Source organism: Lepisma saccharinum, chromosome 3 (genome assembly GCF_977018435.1).
Source record: "Lepisma saccharinum chromosome 3, izLepSacc3.1, whole genome shotgun sequence".
Lineage (NCBI taxonomy): Eukaryota > Metazoa > Arthropoda > Insecta > Zygentoma > Lepismatidae > Lepisma > Lepisma saccharinum.
The window spans coordinates 77,381,087-77,399,756 of NC_139231.1; the positions used below are offsets into that span (position 1 = coordinate 77,381,087).

General features: G+C 38.5%; 1 protein-coding gene across 1 annotated transcript in view; it reads left to right on the forward strand.

Annotated features, from left to right (window-relative positions):
• The first annotated feature begins 4,455 nt into the window (after positions 1 to 4,455).
• LOC145985171 (uncharacterized) overlaps positions 4,456 to 18,670 on the forward strand; it is a 640,330-nt gene continuing 626,115 nt past the window's right edge. The window contains exon 1 of the mRNA XM_083118869.1: positions 4,456 to 4,803. Within this exon, the coding sequence (XP_082974995.1) occupies positions 4,752 to 4,803 (52 nt within the window). The 5' untranslated portion in view covers positions 4,456 to 4,751. The remainder of the gene's footprint in view (positions 4,804 to 18,670) is intronic.

Below are 18,670 nucleotides of genomic sequence, written 5' to 3' on the forward strand. Positions count from 1 at the left end.
AATTCTGTTCAATGGGGTATATTTTTTAACAGTCTCTTTCTCTCTACCGTTTTATGCTCATGCTGGTATAGTTCCCTCCTATAAGTGGTCTGGCGTCTGCGTGCCGTGCTGCCAAACATACGTTTATTTATTTACTTAACAATGGATTCCAAATACAGCGTTAGCCATCGTGTATCTGTGATATAACAATAGAAAATAACAACAACACAAAAATTACATGCGGTAAAGAACCTTCCATATTTTTACACAATACCCCTTTAAAACGTGCCTCATTTTCAACAATTTATATTTGACTTCTTAAATTGTTGTGCTGGCTGGGTAGTTCGTAGCAAGATACGCTGTATGAAGCATGTAACCTTGACTTCTGAGAACCGCAAAGTTCAGTTCTTGTTGTGGTGCGAGACGGCACTCGAAAGTGATTTTCCCGAAGAAGGCGGACCTTTTGATGTTACCATTAACTATTTTTTGCACGAATACATAGTCTGCCAGTTTATGTCTCTGTTGAGGAGTTTGGATACTTAACATTTTAAGAAGAATGGGCTTTTGCAAGTGTTAGTGGATGGAATTCTGAACAACTTGTGCACTATTTCTCTACCTTTTCGGTGAAAAATAAATGAAGAACTTGTGAACTTTTTCAATCTCTCCCTTTGGTCAAAATAACTCAACAACTTGTTGTACACTATTTCTCTCTTCTTGGTCAAAAATACGTAAATGAACAGTTTTTACACTAAATAAATAGTGAATAATAACTGAACAACGTTTTTTAAGTAAGAATTTCTACCGTTTCTGCTTTGTTTTAAACACGTTTACACCTGAAGATTGAAGTTCATCAAGTTGAATTGACGGCTTGTCATTCTAAATAAAGTTGCATGTGACCAAAATTTTATTCCGGGGGGGGGGGGGGGGCTCATCCCTTTCTGTCGTCGCCAGAAATATTTGTAGAGGGGGGGTCAAGCCATAGATAAAACTTGAATAGTACAAATAATAATGACAATACTAATAATTATTATTTTACAATAATAACTATTATAAGTTATTAAAATATACCAATTTCAATCCAAATTTATTGTTATTATTACATAAATAGAGAGACTTTTCTACTTGATCCACCGTATCAGTGAATATCTAACATAATTGTTGTCCATTATTTTTCTTATATGTTATAGTTAGTGTACTGAAAATCATAGTAATTGTATTTTGTCATTAACTTTTACACAATCGTTCAAAAAATGGCTTTAACAGTTAGTGATAAATTTTGCTCATAAAGTTTGTATTATGTGACCTCTCACAAGGAAAACTATCAATTTTGGAAGCTGTGGATGAATTTATTCTTTGGATTAAATGGTAGAATCTAAAAATAGAACCTGGTTCCTCTATTATACACTAAACCTTTTTCGATGTAATGCAGTTTTTACTGTGGTTATAACTTTATTTCTGTTATTAAGAATAAAAATAACATTTAAATTAGACATTTGTAGAATTTCGCAGGGGAGCTTCAGCCCTCCTTAGCTCACCCCCTGGCTACGTGCCTGCCTGTGACATTAATATTGTTCGAAGTAACAAAAGTTATCATATCTCGGAATCAGCTAAGATTTTAGTTTTCGGCAGCATTGCTACTTTTGTTTCTCTAAATATTCGAAAGTCGAGTTAGGCAGGCTAATATAGCTACTATAGCTACTATCCAATAACTTGCAATATTCTGCAATCAACTTGCAAAAAAATTAAAGAACTTTAAACTCTTAAACACGCAGGGTCGTAATAACATCGGAAGACGGAAGAAAGAAGACGAATTGCTATAAAACTTAACGAGGTATGCACATAAAATAAAGCTTCATCACAGGAAACCTGCAGGTTGTGGAAAAATTCCGACTGCTTATTTGAATTCAGCGATAAAAGTTCTACAAGTTCTGTGTACCAAATGGTGTTGATCAGTGTAATTATTATTACCTGCAAGTTTCCCGTCATTTAAAGAAAATAAAAACTTTTTGAGTGCTAATGCGTATTGAACAAAATTACGGTTGAAGCCATTGGCTATACATTAATTACTCTGTTAATGAAATCCTCTTATTAACGCGAGAACTTGCAACCAGTTTAATGCAGTTCATTGCGTATTTATGCTTATCCAACCAGCTCGTTGGGAAAGGTGAGCGATTTGAATAATTGATGTGAATGCTATTACACCGCGGCGCTGATATCGTCGACGAGCTGATCAATATAATAATGTATATTTACAGTGCGATTTCACGTCTGCTTTGTTTCGTAGTTGCGATAAATTGCAGTATTTGTTAGTCAATATTAGTCCCTGTATGTGCGCGATTTGCTTACTTCTGACTAGAGGCTGTGTTGGATATCACTAAAATAGTTTAATTCAATTTTACACATAAAAGCAGGGTAGAATTCTGGGAATATAGAGAATGCAAGTACCATATTGACCTTTTTTGTGTTTTAGATAAATTCTTTAAATTGGTATGACCCATGTAATAGATTTTTTATTTATTTTTGTTATTTTTCTATTATTCTGGGGTATAGGCACTTTCTAGCCCAGAAATTTCCTCCAGCACAGTGCCGACTTGCCCCTACTATTTACTCTCAGTTAAGATATTTTTTTTAATTAAAAAAAGGACAAAGAGAAATACAGCATGTATAAAAAGTATATGTCCGCCTTGGAAATGGAAATGCGTCTTCATATGTTCATGCAGTAGTTCTTACCATCCCGCCTATGAAATACGTCACACATTTCGTATTTATTGATGGGTTTCACTTCCCTATTCTTCTCCTTATGGTATAGTGAAGATGATGATGAAAGGTGACAAGATGAAATTAATGACAGGAGAATCACAGACATGGACAGGACGCAGCACAAGTCCCAAGTCCCTCAGAGGAAACTGGCTCTGAGTCCAGACGCCAGAATGTCGTTAGTCTACAAGAATGTAGTCCAGGGTGTACTACGTGGAAAATATGTTGAGTGCTTACGGAAAAGTCGTCCTACACGCCCCGTCACGCTCGCGTATCTTATTAGGCTAGGAAGTTGATAATAAATCATAAAGACAAAAATATGGCGAAACAAAGAGATAAAGAGCAATCGAAACATAACTCGCCGCCTTGTAAGCAAGGGGTCCAGGGTTTGATCCCTGGTGGAGACACATTGTACTGTGATTTGTATCCCACTTTAACTGTAGATACAGTCCCGATTATTCTATCTGTGCCTAAAGTGGAAATTAAACAAAAATTTAAACAAACAAGACTGCGGAACAGCGATAGAGAAAATGGAAGAGAGAAATAAGAGAGGGGAAGAGAAACGATAAACGTAAAAGAGAAGTAGAAAACCGATTTGGTAGTTGTTCTTATTTTATGTCACTTTTCTGCCACTTGTGACTAATCGGTACGATGAGAGTGAATGGCGATTACATTAAATTGAAGAAATGGCACTCACAAAGCCTGCGCATGGGTTCACACCCATAACCCTCGGTGGCGGGATCGTTAATGTGATAGGTCACCGAGGCAGCAAGAGAGGAAGGGTGAGTGATAAGCAATAAAGATAGCCAGATGGAAAGAGTGCGACATGCGAAAGACTGGCGTGAATTAAAATCTTCTTTCGTCAAAAACTATAAAGCGTATCGCCAACTAGGACGGCTTAGATCGCAACAAACCGTTCCCCGCCACAGAGAAGAAAATTTTCGTTTTCTGCTTTCCATGAAATAAATTATGCAACGCCGCCTGCAATGCGCCGCGTGAAACGCTTGCGGAATTTCCACGCCAGACGTCCGGAGGTTTCTAGAGAAGACATTTTTTCATCGTTGTGTCTCCGAATGTGCTCTCGTGTCATTTCGGGTGTCTTCGTATAGTTCCGACAGTCGTAGTATTATACACGAAGTTAGTAATACTACATAAATAAAGCTAAAATAGACTGTGAATCAAGAATCTACCGGTTCGCAGCCCGGTACGATAATTACTTAAGCTTCAAATACTGGTAAGGAAAACTAGTTTCCGTTTCGTTTGTTCCTTTATCTAGTTCGTAAATTTACCATTCAACCTGATCATCGTGATTAGTGTAGAGTTGGAAGAAGCTACGTCAAAAAGTTTTGTAGAGTTTCTCGTAAAGCAAAGATATGCAATCTACTGTACCTCCAGAGGAGATCGAACACGGGATCCATTGATTACAAGGCGACAGCGTTATCCACTGTACTATTGGGAAGGTCTAGAAAAACAAAACGCAAATCCTTAAAAAGTAAGTGTTATATTATTAATTGCTTTAAGACTTCAATTCAGATCCTATCGTTAGTTAAGACACCACCAGAAAAAAAAAAATCACAATTTTCATTACTTTGCGATCAATTCGCGGCTTTGCCTCAACCACACAACCTTGTTCCCGAGCCGGTGGAAAGTGACGTCGAGACGCGACGCCAGCGCCGTTGTGGTGTTTGGTGTAGAATACAAGTAGTCGATGGTCCAACGTCGGATCCAGTCGAGCCTCTTGCTGTCTAAGCGTACGGAAGGAAGTTCCGTGCGTCGCGATCGAACAGTCGGTTACGACACTTCGCGTTCGAACCGTCTCATCCTTTCTTTTTGTCAAATTGTGAAGCTAGTGAAATAAACAGTGTGCGTATTTTTTTGTTCTGTAGGTTGAATCAAACCTGAATACGTGTACTTAGTGCTTTCGTTGTGTTGAACAATTAGGACGTCAAGTTTCCCCGCCGTTGTTTGGATGTAGGATGTAAATTGTGTGGCGGGACCACGACCAACTGTCAAGAATGATGCGTGCTGTTCTTCGTGCAGTGTTCTCCCTATCGCTGATCATAAAAGGTACGTTGTTTGATCAAATGTAAAGCCGTTTTCATGGCCCGTTTCGCCGGGCACTGTGCTTACGAGTTAAATGGAATCATAATAACAATCTTGGAAGCGCGATTGTGCCATTTCTGAAACGTTACAGTGTTCGTCGACTAGTACACACTATACCCATGGTTCGAATAACACGTGTATTTATCCAATTAAGTACCAGAGAGCATAAAATAGGAGTTAGTTTGATACCGATTTTTCAACACTTGTTCGTGTCAAATTTTTGACCTTTTATTGCATGCATTTGATTTACTAAGTGTACACAGCACCACTGTACCTCTTGTAACCTACATTAGGCATTGATGTTTTCGGCGATATGTGTACTTTTTAGATTAATCGTATCGATGAAGACGAATGATGATGCACAATAGAATAGTAGTGCGAGAACCTTCGCAAGAAAGTTTGTATGTCAATCATTACGTTCTGTAGTTGTATTATGCGATGAGTGGACAAAACCTGTGGTTCTTAAGTCTTGAGATTTTAAGTCCTCTTTATGCACAGATAGGCTACTCGGGACTGGACCTACAGTTAAAATAAACCTTGACTTCAAATTACGGTAAATGTCATCCATGCTTCTTATACAAATCTCTGTCGCATTATTATCAAAGGGTCCGGGTTTGATTCTCGCTGAAGAAACATTGGTTCGAATCCCACTTTAAAATGTAGGTCCAGCCTATCTGAACATACACTGGACTTAAACTTTTACAAACAAACTTTCTTCCAGCAATTTAATGTAAACTTTGATCAGTTTCGTTATTTCTTCTCACCATTGTTGTCGCAGTTAAATTAGAGAGGTATATACAATTTTATTAAAATTTTATTCTTGTAGACTCCGGCGTAAAAGTGTGAGAGGGCAGGTTTTCAATGCAGATAAGGAAAACATCTGTTGACTCTTTTGTGTATTGTTTAGCGTAATTTGCAGCAAGGCCATGCGTCCAGGGAATGACTAATAGTCTCAATCTTTGACGCACAAAAAGGTTTACTGTAAATAAACAATATTACCTTAGTTTATTTAAAACTATTTTTAATCATACAGTTGCAAATGAATACCAACGTTGCACCCAGGATTTCAAACCAACCCGAGCACGACGAGAGTAAACTGCGGATAAATTTGCAATAATTTCCTTGTTCTTTGATTAAATGTGATGGTAAGAAACCTACATGGTAGGCCTGTCTTTTATGGAGATGCAATATTGATCTAGACATGGTGGAAATTGATTAAGATGGTCATTAGTGGATTGATCTTGCGGCATATACCTGCGAGTTTCGGATAGACAGTTATTTACATAGTAGGAAGTTCTTCAGGACCATTATTAAACTTGTGTGTTTTGTGGGTTAGCATAATTAAAAACTAATGTTTAAATTTATCAAATATGTTATGGATTTACTGTATTTTAGAAGCCCTTACCTTGCTCTTACTTTTCTTGCATCACATTCGTATCAAAAGTCAAAATTAATTGTAACTTTTGTGCGCTTATAACTAAATATTGTTCTCAGTGAGCTGATATGATTGCAGCCAGCACTGCCTACTTCTTTTTCGCGCTTTCGCAACATATTTAGTGATCTGTGTTTTTTTCTGTCATTTTACTTCTCTTTTCTGTCACTTCTGGCTGATTGCGACGATTATGAATGAGATTAGGTGCAAACGATGAAGGAAACTGACTTTAGAACAACCACGCAAAAGCCTGGATTCGAACCTTCGGTGGCGAAATAGAAAGTAGACCAATTAACTCGCTCGGACATTTTTTTCCTTGTTGGTGCTGAACTTGCTTACTTTCTACGTGTGTTTTTCAATTATATTTCACTACTCAGTATCTACTAACACTTACTTTCTCAATGTAAACACCCATATTTTACCCGGGAGTCGAACACGGCACCCCTGGCGTCGAAGCTCTGCGCTAACCACTCTGCTACGGAGATCGACTGCCACAGCCGGCGATCTCTGTATACAGTATAATTTCCACATTCTGTCTTAAACATAATAATCCTCAGTGGATGTTATACGAAATTTACAAATACTGGGGCCGTTTACTCACTGTACCCCCTCGAGAATTGTCCATTTTTTTAATAGACAGATTTCAATGTTTTATATAATGTAAAAGTGGTTCCAGCGTTAGGAAAGCACAAATGACTGAGATATTTGATCCCAAAGAATGGCCCATTTAAGTTAAAACCTGCAATTTCGAAGTGGTTTCGCCGCTTTTTGTTATTAAAAACTGGTTTTATGTACACTTAAATATCGAAAGGACACGCCGAAAATAACTACGAGTACCAAACCTAACAACGTAAAATTATCTAGTTGCTGTTGTGGAAAGTCGTTTTGGGTGCTATATTCACTTGCGCGAAGCCTTCCGGCTGTTCTCCTTCACAGTAAAGTAACATATAAGGTAACAGACGAACTTTTCTTCACAATAAAACATTTCCGAGAGCTAAAATCAACTGAAAACGTTCATAAACAAGAAAATCTTAATAAACCATGCAAGATATTTCACTTTCTCTATGGGGTACAGAGGGTCAAGGGTACCCAAATATTTAACAAAAGCATGCTGACTACCGTTGCGGAGTTTATCGCAGCGCCTTCGGTCCCGGGTTCGAATCCCGGTGTGGGCATGTATCATTACTCATCTTCGCAATTAGCCAAAGGCAAAGTAAAATTAACCAGCATTCTTGTGGTTACATTTTTATTAATATAGCTATTAACAGTTTCCATGGATTTATTTATTTTGAGGGAACCGCATGTGGAAAAATTAGCAGTTGCGTTATTATAAATGAGCCAGGAAATGTTTTTTTGATGTCTTGTAGGGAGGAATCTACAAAAAACTATCGTAAGTCATCGAAGTTTTTTGTAATATACAAAAGTAGACAGTACTTCCTTTAAAAGTAAATTTATGCGTGGTTTCTTGTCCATATTATGAGTCATATGGCTATACATTGAAATCAGTTCAGAATTTTCTGATTAATATAAAGTGTAGCGCCATCTAGCAATGCTCATATTATTAGCTGATGGTAGTACAATTTATTTGTGCTTTTTTCACTATCGGTACTAACTTTCGTCTTGAAATTTTCTCAGCCCTCAAATAACTACGGCAGTTAACACTACTTGTCTGTAATTCACGTTTCAAAACACGGAAAATCGCGGAACGTAACGCGTTATTTTTCGGTAACGGCGTTAGTATCGTGTTACTAACTGAAATTATAGACTATATGTAACTATGAAGGTAACACATTGCCATGTAAAAAGTAAACATTGTCACTTTACTTGAATTAGCCTCTTTGTACTTGCAGCTCTGTTCCTTATCTGTAAAGTAGAGTTTGATGTAATTTTAAAATCTAATCTGTGACTATACTCGTAGCGCTACGTTCTGACCACATAATGTTACCAGCTCTAAACGTATTTGTATTTTTGTTATTTAGCGTTGGTTTTATGCCAGTTTAGGCTAATCGTGACGATGAGCGATGATTAACTGAAATGAACGGGTACTTACAAAGAACCAAAGAACACCCAAGCCTACCCGGGACTCGAACCTCAACTCTTGGTGGTACTAGCCAGTGGCATGCTCAGGATTTTCGAAAAGCAGGGGGTTACGTATATATTTTTTAACATTTAGCCCTCATTTTGCCAAGTTTTCCTGCTTTTGACGTTCTTTTTTTTTTTTTTTTTTTTAGAAATTCTGGGCCAAAAGGGGGGGGGGGGTTAAGACCGCCAGTAACCCCATCTTGCGCACGCCAGTAGTACTATTATTAGAGAGAGAGAGAGAGAGAGAGAGAGAGAGAGAGAGAAAGAGAAAGGAAGGAAGAATGCAAGACGCCGAAACATACATATCGACATTATACTTAGCTATTTGTGTGTATTTTCATTATTTAAAGTGAAAACTAATTTCTTATCTTCGTTATAAAAAAGAAAAACTCTACCTCCTGGAAAACTGTATTGAGGATTTTTTTTATATAAAGGAAAGATCATTGGTGGGGAACCTCCCCCCCCCCCCTCAGGTTTTCCACATGAGTAACGTGCAATAGTTAACATGTAACAATGAAAAATGTTAGCTGTTGCCACAAAATAGTTATAAGTGGATAGAAATTATACTCTAAACACATTTTAACTCCTAGTTAGTTGCGTAAAAGTCTGTTTGGTCTTTCTACGCGTATTTCACCACTTGTTACGAAAAATACACAACACTCCCATTAACTGGCGACCGCGGCAAGGGTGTTCCATGTGAGTGTATCTCCATCAGTTTCATCATCCTTATCTTCGCGATTAACCAAGAAGTGGCAGGAAAGCGAAGTAAAATAAACCAAACCAAGGAACTCCCAAATTTCAATGGGATCTGTACAACCTAGAATTGTCCGTAACTGTATCATCATAATTTTCACTGTTGTATTATTTTGAGTTTCCCTATAAAGTAAAAAGAGTTGTCTTTGTAAAAGTTCATTTCTCGTGTGCAAGTTTCTTCTCTTTAATTAAAAGCCATTCAGATGATGGTTTATAATAAAAAGACGAGTGCTAATCTAAGCCCCGCGACAGGTTAACTTTGCAGCAAATTTTCACATATATAGACCCAAACGTACGATCACAATATAGTTCCGCTGCAAAACTGCCGATTTTCTCACTGTCGTGTGATGTGAATAGCTCGGCGGTTGACTGGCACGGGAGATGCTGAGCGCCGTTTTCGCGTGTATTAATACATAACATCTGCTGCAAACTTAACCTTTCGCGGGGCTTAGTTTACATTATTCACTAGTTAAACTGTAAATAATATCAAGCAGGTTTAAGTAGACATTAATGTTACAAATGTTTGCAAATCATCTAAATTAGGTTTTAATCAAAAAAGTTCTTTTTTTAACAATCTTTTTTGTAATTCACTAATCCTTTGAAGTCCTAAGCAGTTATAATTGGTTACTTTGGGAAATTTGTCACTTGATTCTGCAGCTGGTACAAAAGACTAAGTGCAAATTTATTATTTTATTATTGTAATTGTGAATACATCTTTACTTGTAAAAACTTGAATTTTGTGGAAAATAACAGAATTTTGAGAAAAAATAAAGAAAAATTCATGCACCTAACAGTAACCCCTTCTATTTCGTTTCCAGTCTGTCACTGTATTTCAAGTCATTGATAGCAGGTCATATTGAGGACCCGTGATTGCGGATAACCACGAATTATGTTTAACGCTGCTCCGATCTCAACTGCTGTCAGTTCGTGTTAACGGTGACAATTTCCGACAGGTCACGAGCGTTACCTTGATTCTCTCAATATGCAAGTAGCTTCATTGCACAGGACGAACGCTATTACCCCTGCCTCAGTGATAGACTCACGATTTCACTGACGAACGTTACGGATTGGTTTCTTTGAGTGACCCGTCATGAATTACGGTACGAATGACCATTCATTCTCGTAGTCGAGAATACCAAATGTAGCAGAAGAGCGACGAAAAAAATAATACAAGTACCATTGGCTAACGCGTTCAGCCACCGAGTCTGCCTTGGGAAAACGTAACTAATGATATGTGTACAGATAGACACACACCCTTTTCAATTTGTAATTCAATATTTCGAAATAACTCCACCTCAATTATTTTAATTTTCACTGTTACAATTTCTCCTTCAGGATCCTTTCATTTTATTAACACAAAATTAAAACTGGTCAATAACCTAACAATTTTTATTTCCAGCAAAATTTGATTTTAGATGGCTGTCTGTGTAGCTGGTGTGTTGTGACTGCAAATCCATCTACAGATATAATTGTTTTCAGCATTTTACTTCCGACGTTTCAATATATACCCTGTCCCACCTAACTGTAGAGCTGGGCCGCGCATATCGGCAGAGGAGGAGAAGGAAAATAGAGTGGTGAAAGCGCAGCGTTGCCAACCGTACGGTCCTGACCGTACATGTACAGATGTACGGTCCAGACTTTATTCCCTACGCTAAATGCACGGCTTGTCAACATTTGCTCTTGCAGTTTTATCCCTAATATTTCCCTAAGAAATTCTTAAACCAATCGTACGGACCTGGAGAGAAACAGTACGGTCCGTTTGCCAAGTGCGTTCGGTATTATCCTTTTCAAAAGTTTGCAACGCTGGAGGAAATCGGGAAAACTCCCGTCGCCGATTACACAAACCCGTTTCTCTTACTGGTCATTGGTGGAGCCGTCTCGCGTCACTACTTGCGCAGAGACTTGTTCTCGTTCGTCTGGTCTACAGTTAGCTGGTACGGATAATAGAACATTTTCAGTAATGAATCCGAAAAGCAAATCAAGCTTCATTACTCTCGTAAGAAAGGTAGGACACAGGGACGGCGCTAGTCCTTTTGCCGCCCTGGGCGGTGGTGGCAGATGCCGCTCCCTTTCGAACACCCCCCCCCCCCCCTTGCCCGGCCGTCATTACGCAGTAACGGGAAATTGAAAATCAATATATTCCTAAGTAAAACATCAAAATATAAAATAATGAGATTTCTAACGCTATTTCAATAGCTACTATTAAGCACAAAAGGATATCTCGCTCGACCACAGTTAATCATTAACAAATGCGACATTAATTTCATATTATATTTTTTGAAATTCTCTCTCTCTCTCTCTCTCTCTCTCTCTCATACATATTTTTAATGTAACAAGTATTCGGAAATAAATGAAGGCTTGACTTCATATGATTGCCGTTGTAGGTCTGAAAGCCTATATGATTGGATTTTTCTTGCAAGAATTACATGTAGTATTCCCGCGTGCGTGATCTAAGGTCTGAATTCTTTCCTGTGTTGTCCCGGATAAAGCGGCTCTGGGGTTCATACTGCCTCAAATTAATGGGTGCCTGGGAGCAACCCTGAGAGGTAAAGGCGGCCGGAGAGTGGTGCTGATAACATCACCTCCAAAATGGCCGAGATCGAGAATGTGTGTGGCGCTACCCCCATATCCCCTAAATGTGCCTTCATGACATATGCTATATTCACAGGGAACTTTACCTTTACCTTTGCATGTAATATTATTTTTCGTATTATGTTATCTTGCATAAAATGGAAACAAGCGTGTTTCAGACATGATTGACCGAACATAGTATGAACCTTATTTTCCAAAAAAAAACTTTGTTCGCCACTGCCACGGTTTCCGACAATGTTAATAAATTCGAAGTTCTACACCCACATTAGGTACTAATTCATGACCCTTTATCAGTTTAAAGTCGCCTTTGGTGTAATTGTTTTATTATAGCCGAAAGCACTTTTAGTTCATCTTTTAATTCAGTAGCCTTCGTGTGATCGATCAGATGGCATGTATTTATGCTTATTAATATCATAAAAGAAATTGAAAATTCATTATGATGTTTAAGCTGCTCAAATCTTTCTCTTAGAGCTAAAATAATCATCTAGGACCTGGTAATAAAAATCAACTTTGTACCGTTTTTGTGGATTTTCAACTGATCATCATACTGAAACGGCTTCTTCTTTCGATTTCGGCCCTGTACAGTGTTTCCTATCTTTGGATCATCTATATCTAAATTCGATGCCAATTCTTTCTCATCAACCGGAACCCACAGGTCACCGCCCCCCGCCCCCCCGACACCTCCACGAGTGGAGGGTAGGAGGCCCTGCCAGGCTGCCAAGTGGCGTCCAAGAAACTTTCAAATTTTTCATCACTCCTGCTTTCTTCAAAGCGCTGATTTGTTTGCAAGAAATCATCTAACAGCATCTAACACATCGTAGATTAATGTTTTAAAGACATTTGCTCATTACATTGCGTGGAGGAGTAAAACGTCATACCGGATTACTAATGAGCGAAGGAATGTAAAGCCACACAACTGGGTTGCAATAGACTGAGCCTCATGTGCGACCATTCGGACAGTTTTATTGACGCCAATTATTTGAAGGAGCGCATCATAGACCTCTCCCACTTGATATCTCAACGGAGTTAAGGCATCGAATCTGCTTTCCCACCTTGTGGCACTCAGTGGTTTTAAAGTGAGACTACTGATCTGTTCCTTCAAAACGGTGGGTTGACATTTATTAACTTCCAAGTTATGTAATATAATACGTATTATAAGTTTCAAGTTTTCAATAGGCTTATTTTTTTCTTCTCTTCAATTTTGCCGCCCTGAAAATTTTCCGCTCTGGACGGACGCCCCCCTTTCCGTCGGCCCTGTTAGCACATGTAACGATTGCACCGCCATCTGCCACCCGTCCCCTGCACCATCGGAAACGATTGCTTTCCACACTAAGTGTTTTAGTCGCTATATCCTAGGTTCAAATCCTGCATGAGATATACGCGTAAATGTATAATTGTGTTTTTCCCATTATGTTTCATTTATTCAACATTAATCCTCATCGCTGCGACTGACCTAGATTGGTAGATAAGCGGCGTTAATAATCAAGTGGAACAGTACATGCCTCATTAGTGTTTCGAACTTTTGATTCGCGGCTTCTCTTAAGATACCGAAGGTCTCCGATTCGAATACCAGATTATTTTTTTGTGTTTGTCGCGTCATCAATTTCACCCCATCATTATCCATCTTCATCGTCGTAATAATATAAAGGGGTTGGAAACGGCGTAAAATCACTTAATATTAAATTACAAATACTAATACAACTACTACACTATGAAATCTGGCTGAAAATAAGAATTAAATAAAATTCCACTTTTAATTTTAAGTGTTGACCATGTAGTGTTGATGAAATACTACTTGGCAAACGATGCTAGCACTGCCGTGGCTGTTCCTTCGTCAGTGGCAGTTCTGGGCGTACCAGATCGTGGCCTGTCCTGGACTGTACCGCTCTCTTCGAACCTGGTCAGCAATTGGGACACTGTAACGTGCGACACTGGGTTCCGTTCATTAAAATCACGAGCTACAGTACGGGCACTTCTGCCCCCCCCCCCCCCATCCACAGCTTGATGATCTGGATTCGTTCGGCCTTGGTCAATGGCATGGTTCAGCACCAGCAAATGATACGTAATTATCACTTGCATATGCCCATAACTTCTTTATCATTAAAGTTTTCATAAATCTGACTTCACCACTGAATTTCTGGTGAAATTCTAGCCCAAAACCATACCCCATATGACCCCCTTCCCATTTAAAGAAATTTAAGTTTGATCCAAGATGGCGGACGTTGCCATGACATGCACCAAAAAGTTTCCCCCTAGGAATAAAATATTACTACCATGACCAATTGCTGCAATGTACACTCCCTTTCATTTTATAAGGGGTGGTCAGGGATTTTTGACACCCTGTATATTTAGCCGAACATACGCATCTAGGCTATGCCATTAATGACATTTATTTTGTGATGTGGCAAATGTGGTCAGTGGAGTGGCAAAGGAAGGGCAGAGTTGGTTGCAGGGGGTCTTCATAAGTCCTTCTTGAAATAATTGACAACTCTTACAAAATCCATGGGCACGCAAATGTGATTGAATCTTTCTGCATATTTTTGTTCACAATAGTTTATTTAGTGTCCTGTGTAGGAACAACTGTAATAGTTTATGGAAGCGATGGTTACTTTATTCCAGACGATTTTCTTCTATTATTATTGCACGTGGCAACAGGGCGATTTGTACTCATTCTACCGGCATTCAAGAAGAGGCGTGTATAAGTAAAAATCGACCCATTTATTTCAAGCTTCCGTATACGCTAACGAAACAAGTTCCATTCTGTCCTCTTAATGACGTCATAGCGCGCACAGGATCATGGGAAATAATCTCGGAACCTCGGGAATGGCCTACCTAATGAAGGTACCTTGGGCGAGAGTAATAGATCGAACGCAACAGTAACAGAAGAGTGAATGCAGAGTAATTAAACTTGTCTAATTGTACCACTATATAAGAAGCTGTATTAGTCGTAGACAATGGCATTATTTTGCATATAATTTCACTACCGCTTTTAAATATAAAATGCTCACAATACTTTTTGCAAGTGCTAAGGTTTATTGCTAGTTCTGATACGCTGTTTCTAACATTTCGCAAAGAAAGCTATTAACACTGATCATAGCCTATATTTATTAAAATTAAAAAGAATTATTTTTGTTAATTTTTAAATAATGTTCAGCAAAATACTCCTTTCGTTAGATTTGAGTTACGCTGCCATCTCTTGATAATAATTTCGCTAGTATTTTTTTGTGGTGAAGCTGAAATATTGTTTTAGGAAAGTAAAAATATATGGCAGAACTAGTGATAATCTTCATTGTTGAGTTTCACTATATTATCTTTGTTTTGCTATTAAAGTTTAATTCTTTTTGTTGTGTATTTTGTAAATTTCTATAATTTTAACAATATTTATTAAATGTTGTAACTTCTATGTTTCTCTTGTAATGAAAATGTAATTTTCTCATTTGTTATAAAACCAGTGACTGCGATTGGGTGCCAAAACTGGAGGGGGGGAGTCAAGGACAGTTTACATTCTCTTGGTAGACAAGACTTAGCATCGAGATGCTTCAATACAGTGGCAAAAACTGGGGGGGGGGGGGGGCTACTGCACCCTCGCCACCACTTCATATTGATTGATTATTTTAAGTCCACTTTATGCACAGTAAGGCTAATCGGGACTGGACCTACAGTTTAAAGTGGGATCCGAACCGGCACAATTGCAGAAACATTTAACATGAGAATAGAAGAAGGAATATCAAATTTTTGATTGTGTTTTGGAGTAGGGACTTTTCTTTTCCCTTGTCCTCACAGAGTATCGAACCCGGGGCCCCTTGATTACAAGGCGGCGACGTTACCACTGCGCCATCGAGGAGCCCATCGCCACTTTATAGAACACTAACTTTTTCGATTATCTTTACATGCCACCCCCTTCCCATCCCTTCCCCTAGAGATGCCAGAGGTGTATTGGAGTTGAACGGCATTGGGAGTGTCACTACTTATCTTAGTGATCCCGAAACTATCGATTCCACACTAATATCGGTAGTTTTAGATTATTTTTACATGTCACCCCTTCCCACCCCACCCTAGAGGTGCCAGGAGTGTTTTACTCCAACAGTATTTCTTTCCAGATTGCAAGTGATATGTGTGCCAAGTTTGGTTAAAATCGCTCTAGGCGTTCGAAAATTATGCCGGAACAAACATACATACACATAACGTACATAAATACATATTTTATACGAGTATATAGATTAACATTGATAGTTTATTTTTGATTGTATATACCAGGTGGTTATAATTAAAGTGACGGTGTTCAGAGTAGTACAGCACGGGCTGTAATGAGAGTAGCAGTCTGAAACTTTGTAGATATGCTAATGAAGCAATGCGCTCGCGAATTATGCAAAACAAAAATTAGTTCCAATTCTCGCCACCAGGGTAAAAAATGGCGCTGTAAGCAGTCAAAACGTGGAATTTTCCGTAACTCTGACGTCAAAGTCGGTGACATTGCCTAACCATTGTGTGAGCTCCCTGGTTGTTGTTGGTGACGCTTGTTGCTTTTTCCTTTAGTAATGTTCATGTAATTCGAATAGTGAAATTGTAGCGACATTTTATTACAAAGAGTATTGTTTTCTGCGATTTATAGTGTTTTTCCTGTAACTTTACTAAGTTTTGACTGCTTACAGCGCCATTTCTTACCCTGGTGGCGAGAATTTTAACTATTTTTTTTTTTTCATAATTCGCGAGCGCATTGCTTCATTAGCATATCTACGAAGTTTCAGACTGCTACTCTCATTACAGCCCGTGCTGTACCACTCTGAACACCGTCACTTTAATTATAACCACCTGGTACATTGTAAAATATTCCTGAAAGTTACGCAATTATGCCTATGATAATTCTACACCATTTTCCCATACTATTTCATTATTCATTATTGTCCATCGGGTTCATTTGAAGTTTATAGTAATTAAGCAATACACAGATATCTTGTAACAACTTAAAAAAAAATTGACAGAAATATAAAATTTCTGAAGTTTTCGTTTAATATAATTTCAAGCAGGTATATTAGCCTTCCACTGTGTTGTTATCAGGTCACAGTGTATTCAATGCAACTTCTAGAAATATTTTCATTCCAAAGTAACACGTCGTAAATAACATGTTAATTGACTTCTCATCAGTATACTCCGTGCAAAACTTCCTAACATTTCTGCATCTGTATTTTTTTGTTTGTTTAGAGCTGGATCTTTTTCGAAAATCCCCCTGTTAATATCTTAGGGAGCATTCAGATCAAAGTTACATGAGACAAGCAACACTATATTGTTTCGAAGTAAATGCAACCTTTGGTATAGTTGAAGCCCTGATTCGAACGCCACTTTACTTCAAAGACAAATCCGAAAGATCAGTTTCCCTCTGACAACCATGTCAAGTCCACGTGGAGCCCAGTATATCCTCCCCTCAAACCTTTCCCACCAATAGCGTCCTTTTTAGGAACTGACAGCACTTGTCAAGTCCACTTGGAGTAAATGAGGTGTTGCCAATTCAGTTTCTTTAGAGATTTCATAATGTGAGGTTGCGGTTATCTTTGCTAGGTTGCCTTATTGTGTTGTGCTATTTTTTTATATACAATGTGGAGACCCTGAGAGTGTAACGTCGTCGCAGTTCGTGTTGAATGTCTAAACACTGCAGGTAAAATTGACAATAGCGCTTCTCAGAAAGACAGGTGCTGGCTCTATACCAGGCCAGTCGGCTTCCTCTCGAGCCGTGTTGCTTCGGTCTGAAAGCTACCATAAGCTATCCGTGTACGATTCAATGAAAATCTAACCATACAAGAGGCAATAAAGCAGACAATTGAAATACTTTTAAGAACTTGGAACATTTTAGAAGATCTTGGATAGTTCGGAACTGAACTCGAACACACAAACAGATTTGAAAATAGTTTAACTTTTTACCGAAAGATGGCAGTGTGCACGGAATGTAAAATTATAATAGTAATTCTACTTACAAGTCGTTCAACACGCACTGCGTTTCTAATCAAAAACTAGTAATTATATGTAAGGTTAAATATTTTTACACGAGATGAACTGTAAATACTATTTTAATAAAAATGTTCGATTGATTCGGACAAAACATCGAGGCACAGATTACTATTTATTTGAATAAGTATGTGGCTATGAGAAAAGTATACCGTAGTAAAATGCATCCTTTGGTTGTACTTGTTTAATTGATTATACGACAACAATAAAAGAATAATGCTGCAAGGTAGAAAATGAATGGAGTGCGTGAGGAGAGGAAGTATATTTCAACTTTAGTACACGTTTCGATTCGATAACAGACTTTAAAATATATTTTCTTACCTGTACAATATGCTCATATTGTTTGTCAATCTTGTTTGAATCAGAACTTACTTTATCCCGTTCGCCGGGAAAGACAAGCGCTGACGCCGGGCCGCTTGCCGCCGAGTCTCGTAGCGAATGTCAGGGAATGAATGCTCTGTAGATCCGTTATCGTTAACGTGCTGTGACGTTAAGATTCATTTAATAATGCACGGTGTGCTGCTATATGTGCATATCGGAAGCGAGTTCAAATTCTGACGTATCAGAGGAAGTCAAGTCCACACATTGCCATTTCTTGTTCAAGCCAGTTGCGGCTGCTTAATACGTGATACCGTGCTATATATAGCACGTTACTCAATTTACTAAAATGAAAAGAAAGAAAGGGGCACATTTCATAGATTGAAGAAGTTCAATGAAACATTGAAATTAAAATTTCTCACGTTTCTCAAAATTTACAGCGCGCTGTGTGTTTTCCGCACCTTGTTAAAACGTATACCGGGCTATTGGCTTCATAGCACGTTTTCGCCACCTCCCGGCACCTGAAGACTCCCCCATCATGCTCCTCGGTTTTTACGGGGAAGGTAGGGTCTCAGCTCGGAAAAACCGTCTGCTAGCGTGCTATACAGATCACAGCACTGTTAAGTGTTGCCATCTCAATATAAGGCGAAAGTT